The sequence below is a fragment of the Mercenaria mercenaria genome, chromosome 15 (assembly GCF_021730395.1).
Source record: "Mercenaria mercenaria strain notata chromosome 15, MADL_Memer_1, whole genome shotgun sequence".
Classification (NCBI taxonomy): domain Eukaryota; kingdom Metazoa; phylum Mollusca; class Bivalvia; order Venerida; family Veneridae; genus Mercenaria; species Mercenaria mercenaria.
This window is the reverse complement of record NC_069375.1, coordinates 36,346,770-36,374,301: the sequence shown is the minus strand read 5'-3', so window position 1 is coordinate 36,374,301 and position 27,532 is coordinate 36,346,770. Positions and strand designations below refer to the sequence as shown.

Genomic DNA, 27,532 nt, shown 5'->3' with positions numbered 1-27,532 from the left:
AGTCAAGCTGCCCTCTTTCGAATTTTAAATATGTTTTCTATATTTCCCTTAGAGCAGTTTCCCCATATAGTGGATGCATAGTCAAAAATCGGTAAAATGTACGAGTTATAAAACATAGTCTTCATGTCAGCATTTAGATATTTAGATATTCTGTAAAAAAGATACAGTTTAGAGTGCAATTTTTCACACACCTTTTTTACATGTTGATTCCAATTTACATTTTTATCAATATAAACACCTAACAATTTTTGACATGATACATTTTGAATACAGTTATCATTTAGAGTTAGATATATGTTTCTTACTTTATTTAATTTCTTGTTGGTACCAATTAACATACTAGTTGTCTTATTTGGATGGAGAGCCATATTGTTAGACGTGCACCAATTATTGACTTTGATAATATCAATTTGCAATTTTCTTTCGATATCAGATACGTTATGATCGCTTACATGCATTGTAGAATCATCGGCATACATGTCAATGTTTGAGTTTTCAACAACCAATAGAAGATCGTTTATATATATCAAAAAGAGCAAGGGGCCAAGTATAGATCCTTGAGGAACACCAGTTTTTATATACGATAAAGAAGATTTAATATCATTCATTTGGACATATTGTGTTCGATTCTTCAGGTACGACTCAAACCAGCACAATGAAAGTTCACTAAAATGATGCAGTGTCATTTTGTATAGGAGAATGTTAAGATCCACTAGGCCAAAAGCCTTACGGAGGTCTAGGAACACACTACCGACTATTTTTCCTGAGTCAATGTCTTTAGCCCATTTATCAATTAATACAGTAAGGGCCGTTTGGCAAGAATGCATTTTTCTGAAGCCAGACTGGGTGGTGTGTAGTATGTCCGTTCTATTGAAGAAATTATGCAGCTGAGTAGCAATATGTCTTTCAACTACCTTGGAAATGGTTAATAATATGGATATGGGTCTGTAATTGTTCATTTCCTCCTTAGAACCAGATTTAAAAATTGGAAATACTTTAGCTTCTTTAAGTTTGTCTGGGAAAACCCCATACTGAATGCTGCTATTTATGATGTTAGCTATTGCAACAGTTACAGTGTCAGAGCAAAGTTTGATAATCCTGGGACCAATACCATCTGAGCCGGTAGCTTTGTTACTGTTCAGAGAATCGATTATCTTTTTCACTTCAAATGGCGTAATGTAATCAATAGTAAATTGAGAATCTTTTAATTTGTTATTTAACATAGTTTCTAACGGCTTAAAAAACTGATCGTTTAGAGGTACTTTAGAAACAATATTTGCAATGTTTATGAAATGATCATTCAAAGCATTTACTATCTCTAGTTGATTATTTAATGTGATGCCATCTTTCGAAATTATGTTACTAGGAAAAGATACAACTTTGTCTTTATCATTCATCGAAATATCTTTTATTTGCTTCCATAAAGTGTTTGAGTTTGTTCCAACTGAAATAGCGTTGTTATAGAAATTCAATTTAGCATGGTGAATAAGTGAATTTACCTTGTTACGCCAGAGCTTATAATTTGTGAAGTCGTTAGAAGATTTATATTTGTCCCTTAATATCCTAGCTTCTTTTATGTCATCATTATACCACTGCGGTTGAATTTGTCTTTTTATACGTTTAGTCTTGTGAGGCGCATGGTTTGCAAGAATATGATTTAGAGTATTATAGAATATATCAAGGGTACTGATTGGGTCGAGATTGCTGGTTAAAAAGTCCAGTCTGCAACTGATTAAGTCCATTTTAAAAGCTTCCTCATCAAAATGTTTGAAAGACCTATATTTGATTGAAGTGTGACCTGATGAAGCTTTTAAAGTACCAGATTTAGAAGTTCTAGAGAAACAAACCGGAAAGTGATCGCTTACACAAATGGTCGGTACACTTACTGCATTTATTTTATCTGGACAAGTTGTGTAAATATAATCAATTAGGAAATTACTTGACTTCGTGATTCTTGTTGGGGTTTTAACCATTTGTTTTAAACCTAAGGAATCTATTACAGCCGACCATTTTGCATTATTAAAACCTGCATCTGGAGAAAAATCAAAGTTAAAATCACCAAGAGAATGCACTTCTTGAATTTTGCAAATTGCATTATTCATTTGCATTTCATATGAATCAATCCAATTTTGTAACGAATTCGGGGGCCTGCATGTGAAGTTAAGTGAAAAAGGCTTACTGTTTTGTAAAGACCCTTTTATATAAATAGACTCCAAATTATCGATTTCAAGGTCTGATAAACGAGAAAAAGGTACATTTTCCTTTATATACACTACTAACCCACCACCTAGTTTAATTAATCTGTCATCATTTTGTGGCCTTCTACCAAGATTTTTCAAATTATCCCCCTAGGGTCAAATATGGCCTTGCCTTGGGAGTCACATGGTTTTTATGCACTTATATAAGAAAACACTTTGAAAATCTTCTTGTCCAAAACCACAGGGCCTAGGGCTTTGATATTTGGTATTTAGCATCATCTAGTAGTCCTCTACCAAGACTGTTCAAATTATTCACCTAGGGTCAAATATGGCCCGCCCTTGTAGTCACATGGTTTATATAGACTTATATAGGGAAAACTTGGAAAATCTTCTTTTCTAAAACCACAGGGTCTAAGATTTCTATATTTGGTATGTAGAATCATATAATGATCCTCTACCAAGACTGTTCAACTTATTTCCATAGGGTCAAAATTGACACCGCCCTTGGGGGCTCTTGGTTTATATAGACATATATAAGTTAAATCTTCTTATTCAAAACCACATGCCCTATGGCTTTGATATTTGGTATGTCGCATTGTGTAGTAGTTCTTTACCATTTTTTTTCTTCAGATTATCCCCCAGGAGTTAAAACTGGTCTCGCATCTGTGAGGGTGGTTGGGCACACGAGATAAATAGACTTATATAGGGAAAACCTCTTGTCTTAAACAATAATGCTCGGAGCTTAGATATTTAGTATGAGGCATGCTCTAGAGGTTCTCTACCAAGAGTTTTCAAATCATAACCCTGGGGTAAATATATGCCATGCCCATAGGGTCCCTTCTTTTACATTGACTTATATCATTTAAAAATCGTCTTGTCCATAAGGCCCAGATCTTAGATATTTAGTATTGTCTAGTGGTAAACTCAGATTTGCTCAAATCTTGACCATGGGGTCGATATAGGCCATGTCCGGGTTGTCCCCTGTTTTACATAGACTTATTTGTTTTTGAAGCAATGGAAAAGAAGTTTAGACCGCAAGTATAATGTTTGATAGAGATTTCAATACTTATCTGAAATAGTCTTAATTTTGACATACTGACCTACATTTTCCTTTTGAAGTTACATCATAGAAGGTTGGACCATATGTATAATTTTAGTCAGATTTCAATACTCACCTTGACTAATCTTGATCATAACCTACTGACCTACTTTCTTGTTTTTAAAGCTACAGCAATGAGATTTGGACCACCAGTATAATGTTTAATACAGGTTTCAATACTCATCTTGAATATTCTTAATTGTGACTTACTGACCTACTTTTTTGTTTTGAAGTTACAGCAAAGAAATTTAGACCACATATATAATGTTTGATACAGATGTCACAACTTGTCTTAAATAGTGTTAAGCGTGACCTACCTTCTTGTTTTGAAGTTACAGCAGAGAACTTTGGACCAAATGTATAATTTTTAATACAGATTTCAATAATCACCTTGAATAGTCTTATATAGAATAGACCTACTGACCTACTTTCATTTTTGAAGATACAGCATAGAAATTTGGACCACATGTATAACATTTGACACAGATTTGAATACTTATCTTTATTGTATTCTTAACCCTGACCTTCTGACCTACTTCCCTGTTTTTGAAGCTACTTCAAAGAGGTTTGGATCACCTCAATATTTTTTAACAAATTTTAGTAGGTATCTTGAATAATTTTTACAATGACCTACTCGCCTAGGTTTTTGTTTGTTTTTTAAGTTTTGGGAAAGAAATGTGTTCAAGCAAGCAATTAATCTCAGTTGAGCGATATAGGGCCAACATGGCCCCTTGTTTTTATTGGAGCTGTTGAACGTTGGTTGTAAAACACTTTAACAATATCATACATTTTACCTGTAGTAATTAAAATGAACAAACAAAAAATAAAAGGGCGTAGATGGACTGACTTTTACTGGTTTGTTTCTTGTCCGTTGATATTGACCGGGCACTCATGAATGTATCCGTGAATTAATCTTTGGTGTCCAAACCTAAACAACGATATAACCATGAAAACTAATACACATTTCTTTCTTAATATAATGTCGCATAGCAGATAAAGCTGAGCGGACAAAGCGCTCAGCGAAAAATCTGGTTTGTAGAGTTCGGAATCTACCCATGTGTGACCATATCTTTTATTTAAAATTTATCAGGCATGAAAATAATTACACTTATCTGATCACACTTATCATGACCTTTATGGTTCATATTTTATAATTTACCATGATTTTCTATCTTCAGTATGTTGTAAATATACGTCTTAACATTTTACTCCGTTTGAGGGCATGCCAGCGTGTAGTTTTAGAAAAATCTTGGAAAAATGTTCTTTTGTTTACAATTTCCTTGTCAATTTCTTGTGTAGCTAGATCCGACCAATGAATATGATTTATCAAAAATATTATAAGGTTATTTAACATTGTTCTGTACAATACGGAGATATGTTTGGACGAGTACCCAGCTGAGAAAACCATATTGGACATTATTCTATATCTATTTTATTTTAGTTTAAATTAAAAATGATTCACCGAATATTGTATTTCTGCCTCCAGCTTGGTATGAGTGCAAATATATATTATACAGACGCATAATCAAACTCTGTACATAGAGTGCCTACTTCGCCCGATTTACATTCGGGACATTTCCACGCGTTTCGGGCTTTATCGTATGTTTAACATGGGACTGTTGAACCGTTTAAATACGAAAAAATACAGGTTTTTGTACGGACGTGCGTCCAATAAGGTAATATACTGTACGGTCACATCACTAGCACCAGATCAGAAAGAAAATGTCTCCGTACATGTTATACCCTACCCCTAGGTATTCTATAAGAACCATGGTCATGAACGGGAAAATATACTAACCCGTATCAATCGTAAATTTCTCAACTTAAACGCGCAGGTAGGGGAATGGGTACCTAGTATATTAAACAAGCGATAATTCATCTTCCATCGTGCACCAGTCACATTGTCTCAATATTCCATATTGCTGCGATTATCAAATTATTTTATGCTTTCGTCAACGTTACAGAAAAAACTTGCTTGACCTTCCCTAATGAATATCCGGTCTAGAGGTCACGGCAGTGTGCACATGTTTGGCGAAATGTAAACAAACAAAAACAGAATTAAACAAAATCACATTTTTACAATAAAACTCGAAATGATGAATGAAATTCATCTTGTGTATGATCTTTAATTTGAAATCGTACATTAGTCTGCATTTGTTCTGTAAATCTTATTCATTTTGTACCTTTATGCTGCATTTTCACAGTTTAGCGAACACGTGTAGTAAAATGACGATTGACATACATTTTCACATTAGCGTATCAGAGTGGTTTTGTAATCTAGAACGGAAATTCACCAGGGAAGTTCAAGCAAGTTTTTTGTGTAATGTTGAAATAACTATAAACTATGCGTTGTTTTTCTAAAATACGATGTATTGAAGAAATGTGACCGGTACACAATGGAAGATAAATTACAACTTGTTTGATATCCATAGTACACATTTACCGAACTGCGTGTTTTAGGTATAAAATGCGCGATTGAAACGGGTTAGTATATTTTCCCGTTCATGACCATGGTTCTTATAGAATACCTAGGGGTAGGGTATAACATGTATAGAGACATTTTCTTTCTGTTCTGGTGCCAGTGGGTCACATGTTGCAAATAGACGTTCACGATTGGATAAATAAAATAGATAGAGATTAATTAAAGATATTTAGATAATAAATACTGATATTTTACTATTATGTCAAGGGTGTTAGTTTTAAGTTAATATGTTAAATTTTGTAGATTTTTAAAACGCCTTATTCTCTTGTAATCATTTAAAATTAGATGTGAAAACCTAATTTTGACGGCCGTATTTGACTTTTTTGGGGAGAGATTTTTTGTCATTTGTGTGTCAATTATTTGACACTTTATATAAGTAGTTTCAAATATTGTCTACAATTCTAAATGAATTGATAAAATGTCAACTAGTTTGTGTTTGTGTTATTGGTTTGTGATGACATTCATTCCATTTCTTGCATTTCATGAGAGAAGTTTTACGTATTTGTGAAAAAGTCATTGACCAATTTGATTGCAGTATATTCTAGTTCTTCCCTGAATACATGGGCTTAGCAGTTATTTCTTTGCTCTTCTAGTTTACACTTTTGAACTCAACACTCTTTCTTGAATTGAAAATGTTTTGGAAATTTAGAGCCAATATAAGGAACTTTTGACATTATTTTTATTAGAGAAATAAATTAGAACTTTAGGATTTTATGCTAGTTTTTATTTACTGACATTTGTGTTCATTTGATTTGATACAGCTGTGGAATTTTATGGCAATACTGACACCATTAAGGAAATTGCAAAATTTGTGTAGAAGTTTATTAAAAGACATATTAGATCTTTGTAGTTGTGAATGTGTGATTATGAGTTGACCTTGATTTCTATAGATTTATAAAACTGGACTTTTTCTTGTGTCTTAAATTTATTTAATTTTACATGTGTTGACCTTTCTTATTTATAATCTATGTTGTGTGATAATAATTAAAATATTGTTGCAGCACTTAGCGTTATAATAACCTGGAAAAAACCCAGAAAGAAGTTTTATAAGGAATCCTGCACTTTCTTTAAAAAAAAATAAGCAAGTAATCTTATGTATGAGGGTAGAGCAGGTTGTGTGTGTGCGTGTGTGTGCGTGTGTGTGTGTGCGTGTGTTTGCGTGTGTGTGTGTGTGTGTGTGTGTGAGGGGGCGGGGCGGGGTCGGGGGGGGGCAGGATATTAAAAGACAAGAAATTAAATGATTCTTTGGATGGGAAAAAGGAGTTGTAATGTAGATTGTTGCAGTCTGCCCATCATCTCATCACCACCTGCCTATATTCCAAGTTTCAAGTCAATATGTTTTACATTTTCTAAGTTATGCACTGTAAACTCAATATGATGGGCAAATTTGACTTGCTGTGACTAAGACCTTTAACCTACCACCCTGGTTCATGCACTCTGCACATTGTCTTATCAACACCTGCTTACATCTCATGTTTGAAGTCAATACCTTAAATGGTGAACAAGTTATGCTCCAAACACTTAATATGACGAACAAATTTGACTTTTGAACTAATACCTTGAACGGTTAATATGTTATGCTCCGGACACAAAATATGACGGGCAGATTTGACCTTTGGCTTACAGAGCTGGTTTATGTACACTGCACATTTCCTTGTCGCAACCTACCAACTTTTAAGTCAATACCTTTAACGGTTATAAAGTTGTATTCCAGACACGATTTATGATGATGGACAGATTGACAGACGGACGGACGGACGCACGCGCCATCACATAATACGTCCCGTGTTTTAAAAACGAAGGTATAAAAAGGGTGTAAACCTTTTTATATAGAATATGAAATTTGCTTTAGTTCTTTCATTTTTGTTGAGAATTCAAATCTCAGTTTTGCATTAAAAATGACTTCTGACAAAGAAATATATCCTGCAGTAAAAGAATCAAGATTAACGATTTTCAGTTTCTCCCGATCACATTTTCTTACGTAGCACACCTGTCCATTTTCATAGGTAGCTCCTAAGTAGAACAGAGCCTCAATGAAAACAGGTTTTTCATAATCAAATTTCTTAAACAAGCTCCGGGAGCTTGCCCTTCGTTTTTCGATTTTTCCTGTATTAAGTTTACGAACCCTGCATTTAAAACAAAAAAATTCTGCCAAATTTGAAAACAATAACATGGTTGTAGGTTTCGGGAGAAACTCCTTATCTTGATGGTATTAGTATTTCAGGCCTGTAAATTGTCTTTGGAGATCATAGAAGCAATCTACTTAATAACCATAGGTGTTGTCGCAAAAGGTTGATTCTTGAACGTTTCATGATTTCCACAAATACTATATTGTTGCTTTTTTACCCAGTTAGAGCAACTCGAGTTTTTTTTATATATTTAGTCAGTGATAAATCAATCTTCAGGAAAATCGGGGAAATGTCGGGGGAAAAAGTTTCATTTACCAGATTTTAAATTTGAGCAAGGATGTCATATTATCATCAACATATATTATCCTCGCTTTGCTCGTAAGACTTCAGTTGATATATTTTATCATGGTATATAGCTTGTATAGGAAATACGTCCCGTCCGATCTGAATTGTTTTTTGTTTTTTTAATATCTTTGGACCAATATATACGAGGGATGCTCAATACGTACCCAGAAAAGTGCTCTCATTTCTTTATTTCTAGTCCCATTTTTACTAAAATGTGATAATATGATGAATATGAAAGTATTTCATGCAAATATCTAAATTACAGATTTCAGAACATGCACAATGTTCATGTGTTGTCTCCTAAGCAACAACACTACATCAAAAAAGGTCCAACGTCATATCACACAGAATTAATCAATACAACTCGTGATAACCAATGGTTTAATGCATATCGTCATTCATGTCTGTATCAAGATACCACTTTTAAACGTCCCGTTCCACTAATACTATTTTGGTTTCTTCAGGGCATTGTTACTGAAAGCCTTTGCAGCATAGCATTTGTCTCTTTTCCTGATTTTCGATTCCAAACACAAAATGTTATCTCATGTCTCCATTCAACACCGCTTTTCAAGCGATGACCAATACAATACGCCTGCCAAACATTTTAATGATATCACATTTATAATTTGACGTGATTGGCGTAACGCTTACACTTCAAATCAATATTCACCCAATTTAAGAACAGATAGCTAGAAAAAGGTAAGTGGCAAGTAATGTTTAAGCGCATGTAAAGTAGAAAAAGACAAAATATTGGACCGGATGACGCCACATGACATTGCCATGGGGACTAACAATTACTTAATATTTCTCCAAAGGCAAAATAATTTTGACATGTCAACTTCGTATTCCCTAATTTACATTATATAGCTGTTTCATTTATTTTTGATGATACATGAAGAGTTGAAAGCACTTTCCGGGTATTACTTGACACCTTTCTATGTCATTTTGAAACTTACAACAGGTTTTAGGCTCACAAGACAAGATCACACACCAGTTTTATAACTCTTGATTTTGTGTTTTGATAATATAACTCAGTATAACTAACTTTCACTTGGACAATTTCCCAAACAAATGATGTTTTTAAATATTCTAAAACCTAATCATTCATTTGACCGAAACTTCTCGCGCATAAACCTGTGGGATCTTAATGCAAATAGATACACCATGTTTCATCATACACTGTCTTTTAGTTTGTTTTTCTTTGCTTAAATATCTCTGAAACTAATGTAGGTATTGCATTGAAACTTATACTTGGAGGCTATAAAATGTATGCGGAATCTACTACTGTATTAAGTTCCCATACAAGGTCCTATATCTCTGACTATTACTTTGACAAATTAAATTTATTTTTGCACATAGAAAATGTCCCAAACTTGTCACTCCTGCAATTCTTTAAACGTTTGCATACAATTGAGAGCTTAACTTCGTGGCCGCTCGATATCTTAAAAACCGCTTTGAGGATTTTTATAAAACTAAACTAACACTCAGAGGTCAAAGACGAAATAAGTTAAATCTGTTTCCGCTCTTTTTAATCACTGACTGCTTTTCATAAATTAGGAATAATTGTTAACCTCAAATGACATGCAGAGTGCCCAACCAATGTCGTTTGGCTCAAGATCAATGTTATATTTAGAGGTCACAGATCAAATACATGTAGCTGAAATTGTGTCTGCTCCGTATCTTCTACACCACCGAAACGAATAGCCACAACTGTTAACCAAATCAATACGACATGCAGGGAGTACAAACCAGGTCACTCAGTCCAAAGTCAACGTCACACTTAGAGGTCAAAGATCAAGTAGCTCAAATTTATGTCTGCTTCGTACCTTCTTAACCGCTGGAAAGATTTTCAAAACACTAGCATCAGTTGTTAACCTAATCAACACGGCATGCAGAGTGCAAAACCCAGGTCATTAGGTTCACGGTCAAGTTCACACTTGAAGGTTAAAGGTTATGATCACAACGTTTTACATTCCCTGTATCAAAACGCCATCGTGGGTATTAACCGCATTCAGTGATTGTTCTAGAATTATTGGAGCTGTTAAACCTTCAATATAATACACTCCAAAAATGTAGCAATGTATAAATGTATCTACATTTTTCTGTAAATTGCATTCTGTGAGCGGTAATTAAAATGAAAGATATGGGTCTAGAAATAAAGAAACATCTGCACAAATGTGCGAGGCAGAGACAAAATGGTATTATATAGTGTAAATTTTTAGAGATATTTATATGTATAGGTCTATAGATACAGTTTCAGTTTTAGTTTGTAGATTCATTATTTATTTAGAATTTTTAATGATTGCTTTTTTCCCATTCATCGTACGGGAATATAAAATGGCGATTTACTTACTAATTATATAATAACAATTCATTTTTAGCGTTTGTCTATTTTTACAGGATATATAATTTTAGTGACCCCATTGGAAATAAGTGATTAAGTTTATTTTAATGGGCCATCCCAGGCTATAAGATCAAATTTGCATATGATTAGTTATTAATATCATATTCTTAGAATAATTGTCTTTTATATTGAATACGTATATGTTTATGTGATGTATGATATTTTAATATGATAAAAAAATTATTATATTCTTATGATCTTATAACCTGAATAAAATTGAATTGAATGAATTGAATAGATAGCTAATCTGATTTCAGCCATGTATTTGTTCAAAACATTAACATCTGATCACTTAACACTAGTTTCTGTTCACTGAACACTTAATACATATAAAAATAATTATTTGAGGCATTTTTAAAATTCGATTTTCCTTCCTAAACTACAAAATGGATGGAAAGCACCCCCAACCAAGAATTATTTCAGCGTAAGTATAAATTTGATAGACATACTTTTCCCGAGAAATGGTATGAACAAAAAAATGATTTGACATTGGCACTTATATATTTAGCCGAAATACTTTAGGAATGCAATATGTTTAATTAAGAAATAATAAATATGTCTCTATATTTTATCAGTTAATGATAAAATTATTGGAATAAATTTATTATTTCGAGTCTAACCACGCAATTCTTCGCATTTTACAGCACTACATTTAGGCTCGATACGTCAATCGGCTGGTCATATGTTATTATAAAAACCTCCCCACGAATGGAAAGCGTTGCATAAAACCGAATTTTCCGATATTGAGTAAATTCTAATTAAAGTATTAAATAGTTACTGCTGTGAAAATGTTATTTTCAATAACATTTAAGGTCGGATATAGAAATCAGAAGTAAATAATTCATTCAAAATTTATATACGCAGTATCTAAAAATAGTACACGTCAGCTACATGATGGCACTGAAACATACACGCAGAACATTGCGGCATATAAACACGTAAACACTTGAGTCTGGAAGATTAAAACATGAATTATAATTTATTTACTGTCAAAGTAGAATCTAATTGACATTTGTGATGCTAACAACGCAGAAAATGAAAACTACGCACACGGCCAGATATAGATCTAGATGCACCTATGTTGAAGTTGAAACTTTACCGGGCTGAAACATATTTACGGTAAAAATATAAACAAATAAATTCATCATTTGAAATTGTTTGTTTCAGAAAATTTGATGTACTTTTTATTATTCCTACTTAGCACTGAAAAAGTCGAGTATTTAGTCGGCATATAACGGAAGCAGAGTAGAATCTCAGTCATGTTACAATCGTAGGGTGGAATGGAACAGCTATATTTTATCGTAGATTCCTGCATAGGCGATTTCGCTATATGTTTACATAGCAACTGCTGCAGATCGTGTTAGAATTAATTACTTCCGTTTGACTATCCTGGTAGGCAACCAAGATACATTGGAATGAATAAATTCAAAAGCCACACACAACTTTAAAACTTGTCTGGCCTCTTGGTTCAGATTGTTAAATTATTCCGGTATCTAATAGAATACTAATGTAAATCTAAAAAATATAATGAAATGATAAGACGGATGTAGTTACAAAATATATGAAAAACAATAAAACATCTATATCTATTTGATATATTACTCTATGTAATGTAATGTTTCTTATATAAATCTCTAACAGATTACAGGAAAATTGAAACATGTCAAATGATTGACCCTTCTCGTGGAAAACATACATCACGCCTTTAGGCAAACAAATGCCAAAAGTATGTCTTACTCGGTTTGTAACTAACAGTTTAATGTATTTGAAAAAGTTAAATTAACAGGATAGTAAATTTCAACGACCGAATATACTATGGATTAGTTATACTTATATTCCATTCACGTTGACGCTCCATATAACAGCAGCAACAACACTGTTCAATGCATGTGAGAACCTTTGCGGAACGAAAGAAGAGATTGACACGATATTTGCTTCTAGTATATTTTAAAGAGTGATTTTGGAATTTTCGACTCATAATATAGGTCCACTTACGCCGCATACTATGTACTAGGGCTATCTATGAAATTGACTGTCTGTGTTTAAATTTACGCTGTGTTATTTCAATTATGTCATTGTTAATTTAAAGGTAAAGGCCTTTATGTGTTACTTAAAATATGCCTTGACATAGCTTCTTTTTGTATCACCGAAATGCTCTAAAGTACTAAAGAATATGGTCCACAAATTTAATTGTTTATATGAAATAAAGAAAGAATTGAATCAGTATAATGTAACCTAACTATGGCATGTCAAACGTTGCTTAATTATATATGTATGTTATTATTATTGTATGTTTATTTTTGTTATACAATGTCTTGTCATTCATATTCTAAAATTTGCTATTGTTATTGTATATGTCGTTATTCTTATGGTATGTTCGATATTCTTATGGTCATTATTGTTATTCTATGTTTCGTTTAATATTGTTATTGTATCTTTGATATTGTTATTCAATGTCGTGTCATTCATATAAGTCTTACCATTGTTATTGTATATCGTTATTTTTATTGTATGTTCGATGTTTTTATGGTAAGAGTCATTATTGTTATTCTATATTTCATTATTCTTATTGTATCTTTGATATTGTTATTCAATGTCGTTTCGTTCATATTCTAAGTGTTACCATAATAATATAATATAATAATTAATATATCATTCTTTTCTTTTCTTTTCTTTTTTTTGATGTGCTATTTAAAAAAGAACTTATAAACATTTTATTTGTTCTAGTTTATTACTCAGTTTGTAAGTTTTATATGTCGAATAGCTGCCTTGTTTTGATTACGTGATTTACATCTCTGCTATCTCTTCCGACAATCGGGTGGAAGACACAGAAGATCTTGTTAAAACAGAAGGCGCATAATGGAACATCTCGGAAGTGCTCTTCTTATTCCGGGAGATCTTCCGTGGCCCAAACAAAAGGCGCAAACGAACCTAATGTATTTATTTAATTAAACGAAATATATTTTAACGTGATTAAATGCTTATCCTTTAATACTGCGAACATAGAAGAGTATATATATTGCTTATAATAACTGAACCGTTTCCAACATTTGTAACAATAGTATTAAACGATATTACGAACAATTATTTTCGTCTTAGAGGATTTCAAATCTTACTTGTGCGCAAGCGCATTGGGCCATTTTAAACTGGCTCACCGTAATTTGCACTAAAAAAGTGAAATCTATCGCCGTAAAAATTAGTAGATTAGTCTAAATCCTCCTAGTTTGAAAGCCAACACTATGGAGAGGTATTGATAGACCTCTCCAATAAATGCTCACACAGAAAGCAAGCTAAAACTTATCTGAATTGGGATTCAATGGCTTCGGTCTTTTACGTTGTTTTAAGGTGTCGGCCCAGTATCATTTCTCCTTTGCTGTATAGAAAATCAAGCTTTTTTTGGACACGAACTGCGAATTTCAAAACAAAATTACAGCAATGGCAGCTCTTTATCAAGTCATTTATCACTAAAACACAACTGGCATCAACAATAAACGTTTTAGCTACAATATTTACAATCACTTTTAAATTCTTTATACGCTGAGTTTATCAGGATTACACTTTTCTGTACTTGAATCATGAAACGACGGTTACTTATCTTAAACTGAAAACATGTATGTATTGGATACTAAAATTTTCAATGCAAGAGCAAATATGAATATCTGTAGCTGGTATGTTTGCATTAAGTTACATATTATCATCATTTTGTTTCTGCAGAAAGTAAAGAAAATGTCGGACAATCCAGATGAAACAGCGTATTACCTGCGTCTTATTGCGATGTATATAGATATTGGAACGGACACAGTATTGAAAGTATTTTACACTCTGACTCCTAAAAAGGACGTTAAAACATTCTTCGACAGGCAAGATATCAAAAGAATTTTAACTTCTTTAGATGAAAAAAAAATTATCAGTGTTAAGGAATTCAGAATGGTATCAATCAAACCTAACCCGGAAAACTTTGATATGTCACTTTTGATCACTTTATTAACAAACTTGTACAAAGGAAAGCTTCCTAATCCACAAAATGGATGGAAAGCATCCCCAGATGTTAGAGATGTTTCGATTGCTGCTGATTTGTTACGTTTGCGAAACATAAGAAACACGATTGTTGGACATTATCCACGAGCTAGACTGCCCAAAGTCAAATTTGAATACATATGGAACCATGTGGAAACTGTTTTGATAAGACTTGTACAAAACGTTGATGCAACTTCTGCAACAGGACTGAAAGAAACGATATCCGAATACAAGCAAATGCCGTTAGATCCGAACACTGGAAGTGCACTCATGTACCAAGAAAAGCTGAAGGAATGGTGGGAAAACTGTGAAGAGATTTCGAAATTACAGGAAAAGGTAATATCATGATAGATGCAGATTAAAATTTCTTGTCAACTTAAGGGTCTGAAGCTCAGGATTGATCAAGGAATTAGATGCAAAAGAACATTTTTTGAGATTGATGTTATAATGTGTATCTTATATATTCATACATTCCTAAAAGACACCAGAAAAAATGTCATAATTATATTTAAAACCTAAAACAGTATTTTGTATTCTTTGCGACGTGCCCAAGTTTGACATATTTCAATTTCTCGCAATAACTAGTAGCGATGCTTTTAAAATGTCACGTAAGACGCAACCAGTTAAAATATGGAATACAATTAGTTAAATGCCAGGGATTTTATATGTAAAACATTTGTAATAAAAATAATCGAGGATAATTAGAAATACTTTTACTTTTGCGCTAAGGATCCTGTATTAATTTGAATTTCATCTTTGGGTAAGTCATTATATTTGCATGACAATTTAATTTGCTTCATTTATTCGCTAAATGGTCTGTTAGTTTTCATAGAATGTCATTATATATTGCAATATAATGCAATTCGCATTATGCATATATTTCATATATAACAAGATCAACCTCGTAAAAAGCGTTTTAATTTTTGACCCTCAATACGGACAGGTCCGAAAATTTAAAGGTAATGGTTTTGAGATTTTACAAAAAATGCAATATTCGTGCGGATTAACACTTACCTACCAACCAGGTATTAAAGATCAAATGACTGACATTCCAACTGCAGGTCATAATTCCAAGAAGAATGGTTGAAAGCATTATTTGAATTAGCTAGATAAACTATGAAAACCAAACAAAGGGGGCCTGATTACAAAATAAAATCTGCTATTTGGTCTAAATGACGAAAACCCGGTAAAATTATTACTAGTATTTTGTTTTCTGCCAAACATATTTGATAATCTCATTCTTATCAGCTTAAACAAAATACTTTTTAGCATGTTTAACCGGTTGTTTAAAGATTGGATTTCATTTTCAACATCATAAAACATTTCTGTACAATTAAACTAATGTACTAAATTTGCTCATAACAACTGACTAGTTAAAGGTTGCCAAACAACTTACACGAATTACTTTTATAAATGCAGGTGGAAGACTTGGTAAAGAAAACGAACGGTAAGTTTTATTTCTTCTGAACAAGTATTACAAAATTCTCAATTAAATAAGACATTTTTTGTCACTTAGATTTGTGTCTGAATAGAGCGCGAAATTTCCTCACTAAAGTAAAGATAACAGCGAAAGTGAAAAAACAGACTGCATCGTAATTTGAAGCTTCAAAATTAGTTTTAGTTTTAATAATTTTATGTCGAATGTTTGTATTTTAGCAAATGGTATCTGCCGCTGATATTCATATTATGTAAATCTATGTTGTAGAGTTCCTCCTGTTCTTTAAAGAGAAACCAAAGAGATACTGTAGATACATAAGATTACTGTTTGAGGGTGGCCGCTTGGTATTAACTGGAGTAATTGAACACGAAGCGTCTAAGTGTCGACAACCACTGCGAACTATACTTCTCGACAAACAAGATGTTATTAGAAAAGAAATGGAAAATGCACAGATGCTACAGATATGTCCAAATACAGAGAAAAATACGGCCTTAGATATCAATTTTGATAAATGGGACATTGCAGTTCTGGGGAGAGTAATTATAAATATATTCTCAGATAGTATTGATGGTCTCACAAAAGAAAACGTTCAAACTCTAGTTGACGCTAGAAATAGCTATGCAAATATTGCACTGGTTTCATTAGACAGCGAACGGTTCACTTCGTATTGTGAGGACTTGCTATCAAGCATCAGAGTGTTATCTTCAAAATTAGATGAAGAAGCTTACAAGAGATGCAGACAAATCATTGCAGAGTATAAAATGGAAACAGAAAGCCAAGTCGGCGATATTGAAGAGTATCTTGTGCAATTAAAGAGCCATGGCGTTCAAGTGAAAACAATTGCTGAGGTATATCAAGGTAAATAATGGAACTGTTTACTACCGATGCAATTTCAATGTCGTCTTTTATTTAAAATTACAATGAACCTATATGTGTTGCTTTTAGTTTTGTTTTTTATTTGCAATGGGTAGGTTTTAAGTTTGTCAGTTATAAAGAAAATATTTAAATTACTTCTCATTTATACTAATCCTCAATTATAATGTGATTCCAACCTAAACGCGAGGACGAGTCCTTTTTTTGATAACTGATAAAATACAAATTCCTTATGCTTGCACAGTACTTGACAGTCAAGTAAATTTTAGTATTTGTTGCGTTTTAATTATACGGTTAGTATACTTTATAAATACTATATTCATTATTTGCTTAAAATAGCCGCCGGTTTCTTTTTGCCACGCCGGTATTTGGTAAATTCAGCCCATATTTATACGCGCTTTACAAAAATGAAAATTGCCTTAAATTGTTACATTAACCCACCTATTTTAAAGTTAGTATGTTTTGATATGATATCATAACTAGTTTTTTGTTAATCAGTACGAGAAAATTACATTTGCCATGGCAAAAGCGGTTTTGCCATGGCAAATCGGTCTTTTGCCATGGCAAAATGTGTTGCCATGGCAAATAATTTTGCCATGGCAAGAAAATTCATGATTTTGCCATGGCAAAATTGCCATGGCATTTTTTTTTCATTTTTCTTAAAAAGTGATTTTAACCATTTCCAAACGAATGTATTGGTAGAAATATGTTGTTTCATATCAATAACTCAGTTTTTTTTTATTTTGCCATGGCAAAAACTGGCCATGGCAATTTTGCCATGGCAAGATTCGCATTTTGCCATGGCAATTTTGCAATGGCAAGTTTCTGCCATGGCAACTTTGCCATGGCAAGATTCTGCCATGGCAAAATTTTACCATGGTAAGTTTGCCATGGCAAGATTTTGCCATGGCAATTAATTTTTTTTTCAAATATTTTAAAGGAAGTTTGATAAATTTAGTGATTATGAAATACAATACTGGTAGAAACAGAGAAGATTTTAGATTTCTTGGCACATTTAAATCAGGAAGAACAGAATTTTTATGATATGACTTTTCTTTTTTTGGCTGGGACAGTCTTTTAAAAACGCCAAACTGCAAGCAGGAGTTGCTTCCCTTCTACTTCAGAAATTTCCATTTTCAGGTAAGGGAGATCATTGCGCAGAAGATTGAAAAATATCTATTATTTTATCTGTCCGATTTCTTTATTTTTAAAGCATCATCTTCAAATACTAATGCGGCATTATCATTAATTTAACACATCTAATTGCACAGCAACCGAAAATTGCTTTTATAGAACACTCACCCAAAACACACTATGTGCAGTATTAGATGCGCATAATGCCACTTTAACGGGCAACGACACTCGACAGGAATTGTCACATGTCGAGGTAATTTAGGTCAGATGTTGTTAATATATTCCTTTTTATTTTCAAGTATTTTAAGTATCTTAATAAAGTTAACGCAAAATGCATTCTGTAGAACTACTATGGAACTATTTAAAAGATTAGCGCAATTCTCCAACGCAACCCTAAGGGTCGTTCTGGCTCGAACATGGGTGCCATGAAGTAAAAAAGAAAAAATGCACGAAAATACACCTTATTTTTCCTACAAAAACGGATTTTACATCAACTAAGGCTCTAAAGCAACACACTTTGGTAAATATCAATTATTTCTATGGAAATAAATAGCTTAGTTAAGTTTTGTCCGTCTGTACGATCTGCAGACTTGCTATAGGGACTGCATAATGCTAATCTGTTTTCGAAAAAAAACCCATTAAGGTGGAATGCGCCCCAAAATTTTTTGCCGAATTTCGTCCTGAAATTTATACTGTATAAAATTCAAGATGTATGCGATTGAGCTCCGGTTTTACTTTGTCGCAATATTGTTCGTGTTTTTTGCTATTGTGTCACAAACATGGCCCCTGACGTCACTTTTTGTGTAACGCCCAGTTCCGGGTGTTTTCGGCATTTTGCCTTTCCTGTGCTCTGAATGTCATATCAATTAATAATGCAAAATAATTGTCACTTTGCATTCAAAAAATGCTACTTAATGGTATGAAATTCAGCGAATTAAGATTTACCCCTAGGACGTCAGATACGATATTGTGACGTCAGAATGGAAAAACTCACATCAAGTTTTGTTACAAATTTTGCCTTAAAATCCAGTTTATAAAAAATCGACTCGATAAAAAAACGTAAAATTTTGGTATGTTGTTTCGCAGTGTGTGTACGTCTAGTAGACACATAAATACTTAGGGGTCACCGACTTAAATTTTTCAATATTTGACGATATTTTACCACTACCCCATTAATAAATGACACGTTTAATCGTCATTTTTTAACCAAAATAATCTAAAGAATATGCGAAGCTGCATGTATTAACGTAAATTCGAAATGAATTGATGAAATGAATCGACATGAAAGTATTGAGAGATATATGGCAAGATTTGCTAAGAAAGTGTGTTAAAGAAAAGTCGTTTTTTTAAAGAAAAAAAAAACATGTAATAACATTCAGGTGATTACGGACCTGTTCCGAAAAGGAAATAGGGTTATTATAACAGTAGCTTGATCTGGATGCAGTATTCGGCTCGAGTGGATTTTGCCAGATCGGATCTCACGAGGCTACGCCACTCGTGAAAATATCAGTTTTTGATGCACACTTGTGAAATAAAATTGATATTTCACTGAAACAAAAAATATCCTCTATATTGTATACCTTTGCCATTTTGATTCTTATTTTGTTCTTGAACGAAATCTTCAAGGTTTATCGATATTATATGGAACTTAGTGAAGTTTTTATGTGGCCTATTTATAGAACTGTGTCAGATCATGCATATTAATGAAAATAGTCTGACGGCATACAATACGGAAGGTACAATACGGAATTTAAAAGATGCAATATGGAATTTTTGTCTGTCTGTTCATATTTAATCGTGAAATACAAGCCGAAATTTTACAGAATTTATATAGGTATATAATAATTGTAGATATGAAATATCTTAATGAGATATTTGATAAAGGGGTAAATTATGTAAACGACATTTCGTATCTAAGATTTTAAACGAAAAAGACTTTTGATCATTGGTTAATCAACATGTATTATGTGTGTTGATGTCTAGAAATGACTTATAATTATTTAAATTCAAGTGTTCAGAGTGTGAACACGAAACTACAGTTTCTACATCTATATCCTGGGCATCCGGAGAAACAGATATGGCTTTTACTTTTCCATACTTCTTAAATCTGGAAGCTGCAACTGTTGAGGATTTTATGAAATATTTTCTAGTATTCATTATTAAGAGCTTGTAACTGCACGTGCTTGATCAGAAGGTTTCCCGCCAAAAAATAAATTATTGCATCGGACCAGCAGTTGTGCTTGATTGTAATAAAAAGACACTGTCCTCAAGAATAAAATCTCTGCATCTGACAGCTGCGATACCTTTTTATAGTCATCTTTAAGAATAAATCTGTTTCGCTGGACTAGTTACTCTGCCTTACTGTGACCTCACTGTCTTTGTCTCTCTAGTGCGGAAGGTCGGGACTTTGATCGCTAGCCGTTTACCAAGGATATCAACAATGATATCAGTTGCTCAGCGATATGCGTATAGAACAGATTCTTCTCTCAACTCGTAATCTCGCACGAATGAGACATGGAGATTGATGTCTAAATTGATAGAATTCGTTTCATGATTCACAATAAAGTAATCTGTGTAAAAAATAATAATTTCATATCAGATATAGGATCTGGTACACTGTTTTCGTACTGCTTATATATACATGTGAAATGGAGCAACAGTCCGACATGCGTCGATAAATATTTCTGGTAAATCAGGCAAACCCTCATATCATAAAATTACATATGAACGAAATTTCTAAATGTTTAAAACATGTTGGAGTACCTATTTTCACGAAATTAAATCGTCAACTGACCGCATACTAGCTTTTTACAAAGCTAAGTTAGCATTTTGCATTAGGCTGAGAAGATAAGTAACAGAAAAGACACCTATTTTTCAAGCTTTGAATCTGCATTTTGACACCATCAATAGGAATAACAAATGGATAGTAAATAGTGGATATATTGCCATAAGTATTGACCTGGCCCTCAATAGAGAAATAATTACTGCGTAAGTATTCTTTATGATTTAAAAAATTTCGCATGTGCAAGTGGCTGCGGGGACAAAACGATTAGCCATCAATCTCGAAGTTGTGGGTTGTAACCTCAGTCTAACATCTTTATTTTCAAATTTTATCTCCAAATTTTACAGATCGGATATTAATACACTTATTTATTTATTTTTATGGTTCATTTACTTGTATTTAATATAATTTTGCAGTAAGTGTCGAATAAAAATCTTTAAAGGTATCTTAGATAAAAAGGCAAATTACTCCCGAAAATAGATACTACAAGAGAAAACAATTAAGATTCGTGAAAATCGTTGCAAAAGACATTGTAAGAATAAAAGCAAATACTGTAACACTACTTATATTGAATTTAGAAATTGGTCTTCGGTAATTTTGTACCCGCGGTAACGTGCTTGGAAGTCAGACGGTTAACTATAAAGTTTATTTATGTAATTATAGATCTTTTCAGGATACAATATCGCTTAAATTAGCGAAGATTAATGAGTGCCAGGTGAATTACTTACGAACAATTGTACAAGATATATAATTTTGTCAAATGTGTTTTTCTTTCACTAGTAAATGGCATCTGAAGTTGAGATCGAATATATTGTGAAAATTTCTTATAATGAATACATCTCGTTTTAACACGAACGTGAGTTGTGTAAGTTGAAACACATGTTTTTTTTACTCTAACGTTATCTAATAGCCAAAAACCATTTGGGGTGAGGGTAAAGTTACGTTATAATGCGAAAAATTGAAGCCGGTGACCCCTGAGTATTTATGTGTCTACTAGACGTACACACATTGCCAAACAACATACCGAAATTATACGTTTTTTCATCGAGCCGATTTTAAATAAACTGAATTTTAAGGCAAAATTTTTAGTAAAACTTGATGTGATTTTTTCCGTTCTGACGTCACAAAATCGTCACTGACGTCCTAAGCGTCAATTTTAATTCACTGAATTATATACCATTGAGTAGCATTTTCTGAATGCAAAGTGACAATTATTTTTTATTTTTCATTTATATGACATTCAGAGCGCAGGAAAGGAAAAATGCCGAAAAGACTCGGAACTCGCCGTTGCACGAAAACTGACGTCAGGGGCCATGTTTGTGACACAATAGCAAGAAACATGAGCAATCTGGCAAAAAAGTAAAATCGTAACTCAGTCGCGTATATCCTGAATTTTGTACAGTATAAATTTCAGGACAATATTCGGCAAAAAATTTTGGGGCGCATTCCACCTTAATTTCATTTTATTGTAAAAAGCGTTAAAAGTAAGGTATCAAACTTACAATTCTTTTAATAAGTACTTGAAAATATTGTCTAATCGAATATGAAAAACAATTTTCTTCTCCGACGGACACGCCGTCGGGAACATTTGCTGAACTTTGCCATTTTTGGCTTAAAATATTAGCCGTAAAATGAGGAAAAGTGCAATTAAAATATTTATTTATGGGTAAATAACTGCAATTAAAAACTTGTTTTGATAGAAAGTGACAAAATCTGAAAACTTATGACAAAAAGACAACACCTGTTCGTCCGTCTGTATGTAATTTAGGATAAAAGCTGTATTTCCGTACTTTTCCGCACGGAAAAGTCCGTGGTTTTCACTTCCTAACGTGATCTCACAAAACTTACAAAGTGTCGCAGTTACAATACATATGTAGTTAAATGTCGAACTTGAAAATAAAATGTTCAGTTAACAAAGTTCAGCCTATGGTTTTATATCCAATAAATACTCCAATGGGGATCAATTCATTCAGTATTCAAAAATAACAATAATCATCTTAAAAAAAGTTATTTTTTATTTCTGTTGTTTCTTCGAATTTGAAAGTTTTTAATTTGACATTATCAAAGTGGCCGAATGGTCAATGTAACATTTGATAGAAAGGGAGCGGGTAGCGGGGAGGGGTGTTTTACATTTACATTCTTTATCTGTTCTATTTTTTGCGGAATTCAAGTTTATCACAATTATTCTAAATCACGGATAATGACTTCTTTGCGCGGTACATTTTCGATATGAAAATGATCCAGCATGAAAACATAAAAAAAAATAGAATTTTATATCAGGCATTTTCCTTCAGTGTGTAGTTATAGTCCTTGAGTTGATTCATATCTTACGAATTTAGATTTTTTGTAACTACGCTTTCATCCTTTTAAAAGGAAATGTCCATTAAAGTTCCAAATATATAGCATAACATATATTCTTATAGATTTTATGATACTAGATATCACGTGAAATGTTTATTTGTTATTCACAAAACAGCTTCGCCACGTGATATATTTATCCGGTACATCACTTAAAATAGCAACCTCAGTGACATAGAGCCGCGACATGTCATTCAAGGCGGAAAAAAATGTATATAACAACTATTTAATGTTGTGGTAAAAATAGATATTATGAAAAAAATATGAACTTTTAAACGTAAGGAACAAGTTTTATATTTGTATGATGTGTGGAAAAAAACTGGAAATGCTTGTTCTTTTCTGACGAAAATAAGAATAAAGCAGACTTTTCAAGTAAGATATGTTTAATTAACACACATGTCTTTAATCTAAGTATACTGTACGATAAATTATTTGAATGAAATTATCTTTATAATGACAAAACAATTCGTAATATGATGATAATTTTATGTAGGTTTTCTTATGGTTGAGAGTTCTTTTGCCACACGTAAAGAGCGCATGCCCGTTAAAATCAAAACATCCGCCCGTTAGCATAGTTACCAATTACTTGTGTAAAATCATCTATACCAAATTTTAGGTTGATGCAAGACTTCCAGTTGTGAAACATAAGTGATCGATCTAGGCCATTATAACTCTCCGGTTTAAAGGAAAACGTATCTCATGCGTTGTACATCTCCAGCGCATGATATCTGAACTCAAGGGCACGACATCTTATCTCGAGAGCATGACATTTTACCTCGAGCGCGAGACATTTTACTTCGATGGCATCTTATGTCTCATTTCGAGATGTGAACATCTTTTATTATACCTATTTTTTGTCTACAATGATAAAATCCCATTACCCGAGAACTAAATATTTTGACTATCGAAAAATTTCAACCTTTATAACACGTGACTAAGCGAAAGTGACCGTTAGGTCATGTGACCGCACTGATATTTAGAATCTCATATAAGGGCAATTAACTGCTTCATGGCTATATACAAATAAAAGAAATTGCTCTTTGTTACATATAAAATTCAGCTACTTCAGAACAATTTTGTTACAGTTTTAGATGTTCACTCTGACGTAGACCTATTTTCCACAACATATCCATACATTTGCTTCGAGAAAACGAAAAGAAAAATGGATGTTGAATACCTGTAGTATGCAGTGAAATACAAGTCAACTGAAGTCAGGTACCCTCATTTCGCCGCATTTCAGAAAGCGGTCCGCAGAATAAGCACTCTACTTTCAAGTAAACAACTCCAAATCATGCAATACTAGCATGAAAAGTGTACTATTTTATGTAAAATTCATTTCACAACTGAATGCCCATTGGCCCCTGATTTTACGCGCAAATGTGCGAAAAACGGAAAATCGAGGATCTATTTATCAGGAACTTCTTTCGACTACTTCACGAAGCACATTATTGTACGAATAACTGCTATATAACCTCATCGTTTAGCCAAATGATTGCCTCCCTTGTACACATAATTATAGTAGTGACGTCACTATTTAGTGTGTACACAGGCAATAACCGCGCTAAAGATAAAACTGTTAAATTAAATTAATTAAAAACATTTTAAAACATCTTGTACAAAAGTTTGTTCGGTATAATAAAACAAATACTATATGGCAGCGTATGTGACACTGGTATTGTCAACATCGGAACAGAATGTCACCACGCGGCATTCGCATCGGTTGACATTCTGCCCTCGGGTTGACAAATTCAATTTCACGCACGCTGCTGTATGATATTTATATACGAGTGTCGACATCTATCTCGACAGTATGACATTATATTTTGAGCGCAAGACATCTTAGTTCAATCGCACAATATCCCATCATGAGAGCATGACATTTTAACGCCAGCTCTCGACATGTTAATTCGAACGCACGAAATCACGTCTCGATCACTTTACACCTTATATCTACTGAAAATGTATGATATATGCGTTATAGAAAGGCCTTGCCACCGAGGGATCACACTCGAATATGTTGATAGACAACCAATGGCAAACTGATTGATATTCAAGAAGTGTAAACTGCACCGATTTTGAAAACGCCTGTGCCTTTGCACAAATGAGACTTTAATCTGTCCATGAAGTATTCCTGTGTACCAGTGAAGCTGTGGAAAACGAATGATTTCCTGCCAAGTGATCATGGGTTCTAATTCTGTGTTGAAATTTTAGTAAATGTCATAAGGCGACTATCCAGCTGAAGATCATGTGTTGTCCTCATTGCACTATTTCAAATACCGAGCAGGGTGCCTTGATATTTTACATATCTTTAGTTTCTTGGCATTACCTCCTAGTATCACATTATCATTCTACATTTCCAAATTGATCCCTTAGTCATCTACACTCACCCCACAAATCAATTTCTGTTTCCCTTAAAATTACTTCTTTACTATATTTTAGATTCCTGTATCATTATTAATAATAACAATATTATCATTATTCATTCATTCCTTTCCCCACCTTTACCCCATCCCTACCACACGCCTCAAATGCACGACATTACCATCCCGTATCATTTAAGTGGAAACTTTAACATCTCCCTGTCACAAACACTCTCCCTATTTCAAAATAATTTCACCTTTTTCTTGCGTGACCTCTATCAAAACAGCCAACTATAAAGGCAAGGTGAGCAAGGTCCTCGTCTTTCAATATGTACAAGGAAGTAAATTTAGATAATTATACATGTTAAGACTGCTGTCTTCAGAAAGTATACATGTAATAGAATGTATAACTTCCATTGGGCTTAAAGCTAATACCACATTATTTTACTATTGAATATCCAAGCCTATTACATAATTGATTATAAATACATGTCTTAGTTTCAGTAGGCATTGTCGACATTAAAAGTTCATATTACGATATATATCTGTGTACAAATTCTTGCAACATTTAATGTCAAAAGTGCAACTTCTAGTGGCAGATGATTTTGCGGCAAAACGTTTGCTAACGGTGGATGCAACATTTAATTTCATTCTTGCGACGTTTAACTGTACTTGCGACACTTAACGCTAGTGCGAAAGTATAATAGTGCTAAAGTAAGTTAGCGTATGTTTTGGCCGTATGTTAAATGCAGGATACGTCAGTTCCTCAGTGAAAACTCATATAGATGTGGGACCGCTGCTTTGTGGAAAATACATATTTCTATTCTATAAATTGACGTAAATACACATGTTCTGATACTTGTAAAAATAAATATGGTCATTATATGACCTTCACATTCGTTATATAGCACATTCTAACACGCCCCGATTTATTTCCATACTAAACAAAGAAGACTGAAACTGTTTATTATTATTCAAAAACACATACAGATCGTACGTCAGAATCATTACGCCAAGCGTAACGTCATAACGGTGCACTGTTAAAGAAAACCACATGGAGCATGCAAATATTTAGAGAATATCTTGAAAAATGTAGACAGAAATCTTTAATAACTTGCTAAACTCAAAAGTATAATATCTCAAATTTCTCGCCATGTGTGGCTGAGTTTCTTTAGTGAAGCGCCGTTGAACGTGTTTATCATGATGATGATGATAATAATGATGATGATGATGATAATAATAATAATAATAATGATGATAATAATAATAATAACTTGGTCATGCCTAAAAACCAACTTAAATACTAATGATTCCTAGCAGAACGTGTAGGACATAGCTCGATTTGTAAACTAGAGGTTTCCCTTGCCATTCATAAACAACAATTAAGAGCTCTATCTCTCCGCAAAAATAGTCTCTGTGTTTAAGTACTGTCATTTAATATAATTTCTATAAATACAACTAAAATTGCACCGATGCACTTAAAATTCGCTTACCTGACACGTTAAACTTCCGAACAAATGCTAGCTATCTGCCATCGATAGGTATCCCTGAATTAAATGTACGACAGTGACGTTATAATAAGGCGGGGTCACTGACGGCGACAAGAACGACATTATAAGCCGGTGGGTGACTTTCTATGGGTATTGCAAAATGCACATTTAGTAACAAAACATATGTTGCACAAAACTATCTGATACAAATTTTTTCTTTTCGTTATTATAAATTGATGTATTCACAGTCATTTCCAGAAAGCTTAAGTACCTCAATGTTCGCAATTAAATTTAGATAAAGATTGACAGAAAACTTTAAAGCGCTAAACCTTTCTATTCGGATTTCTTTTCATTTCTTGCGCGGCTAGATTATCCAAGCCTAAAAAAATCCTCGAGTCACATATAACATCAAAGATTAAGATA

At 33.2% G+C, this 27,532-nt stretch overlaps 1 protein-coding gene across 5 annotated transcripts in view; it reads left to right on the top strand.

The window, feature by feature from the left end:
* The window catches only part of LOC123551136 (uncharacterized), a 96,608-nt gene that overhangs the window by 30,752 nt on the left and 38,324 nt on the right, over positions 1 to 27,532 (top strand). For all 5 annotated transcript variants that reach the window (XM_053525005.1, XM_053525004.1, XM_053525003.1 and 2 more), the window contains 3 exons: positions 14,372 to 15,010; positions 16,094 to 16,121; positions 16,380 to 16,970. In XM_053525005.1, coding sequence (XP_053380980.1) covers positions 14,384 to 15,010; positions 16,094 to 16,121; positions 16,380 to 16,970 — 1,246 coding nt within the window. In that variant the 5' untranslated portion in view covers positions 14,372 to 14,383. The remainder of the gene's footprint in view (positions 1 to 14,371; positions 15,011 to 16,093; positions 16,122 to 16,379; positions 16,971 to 27,532) is intronic.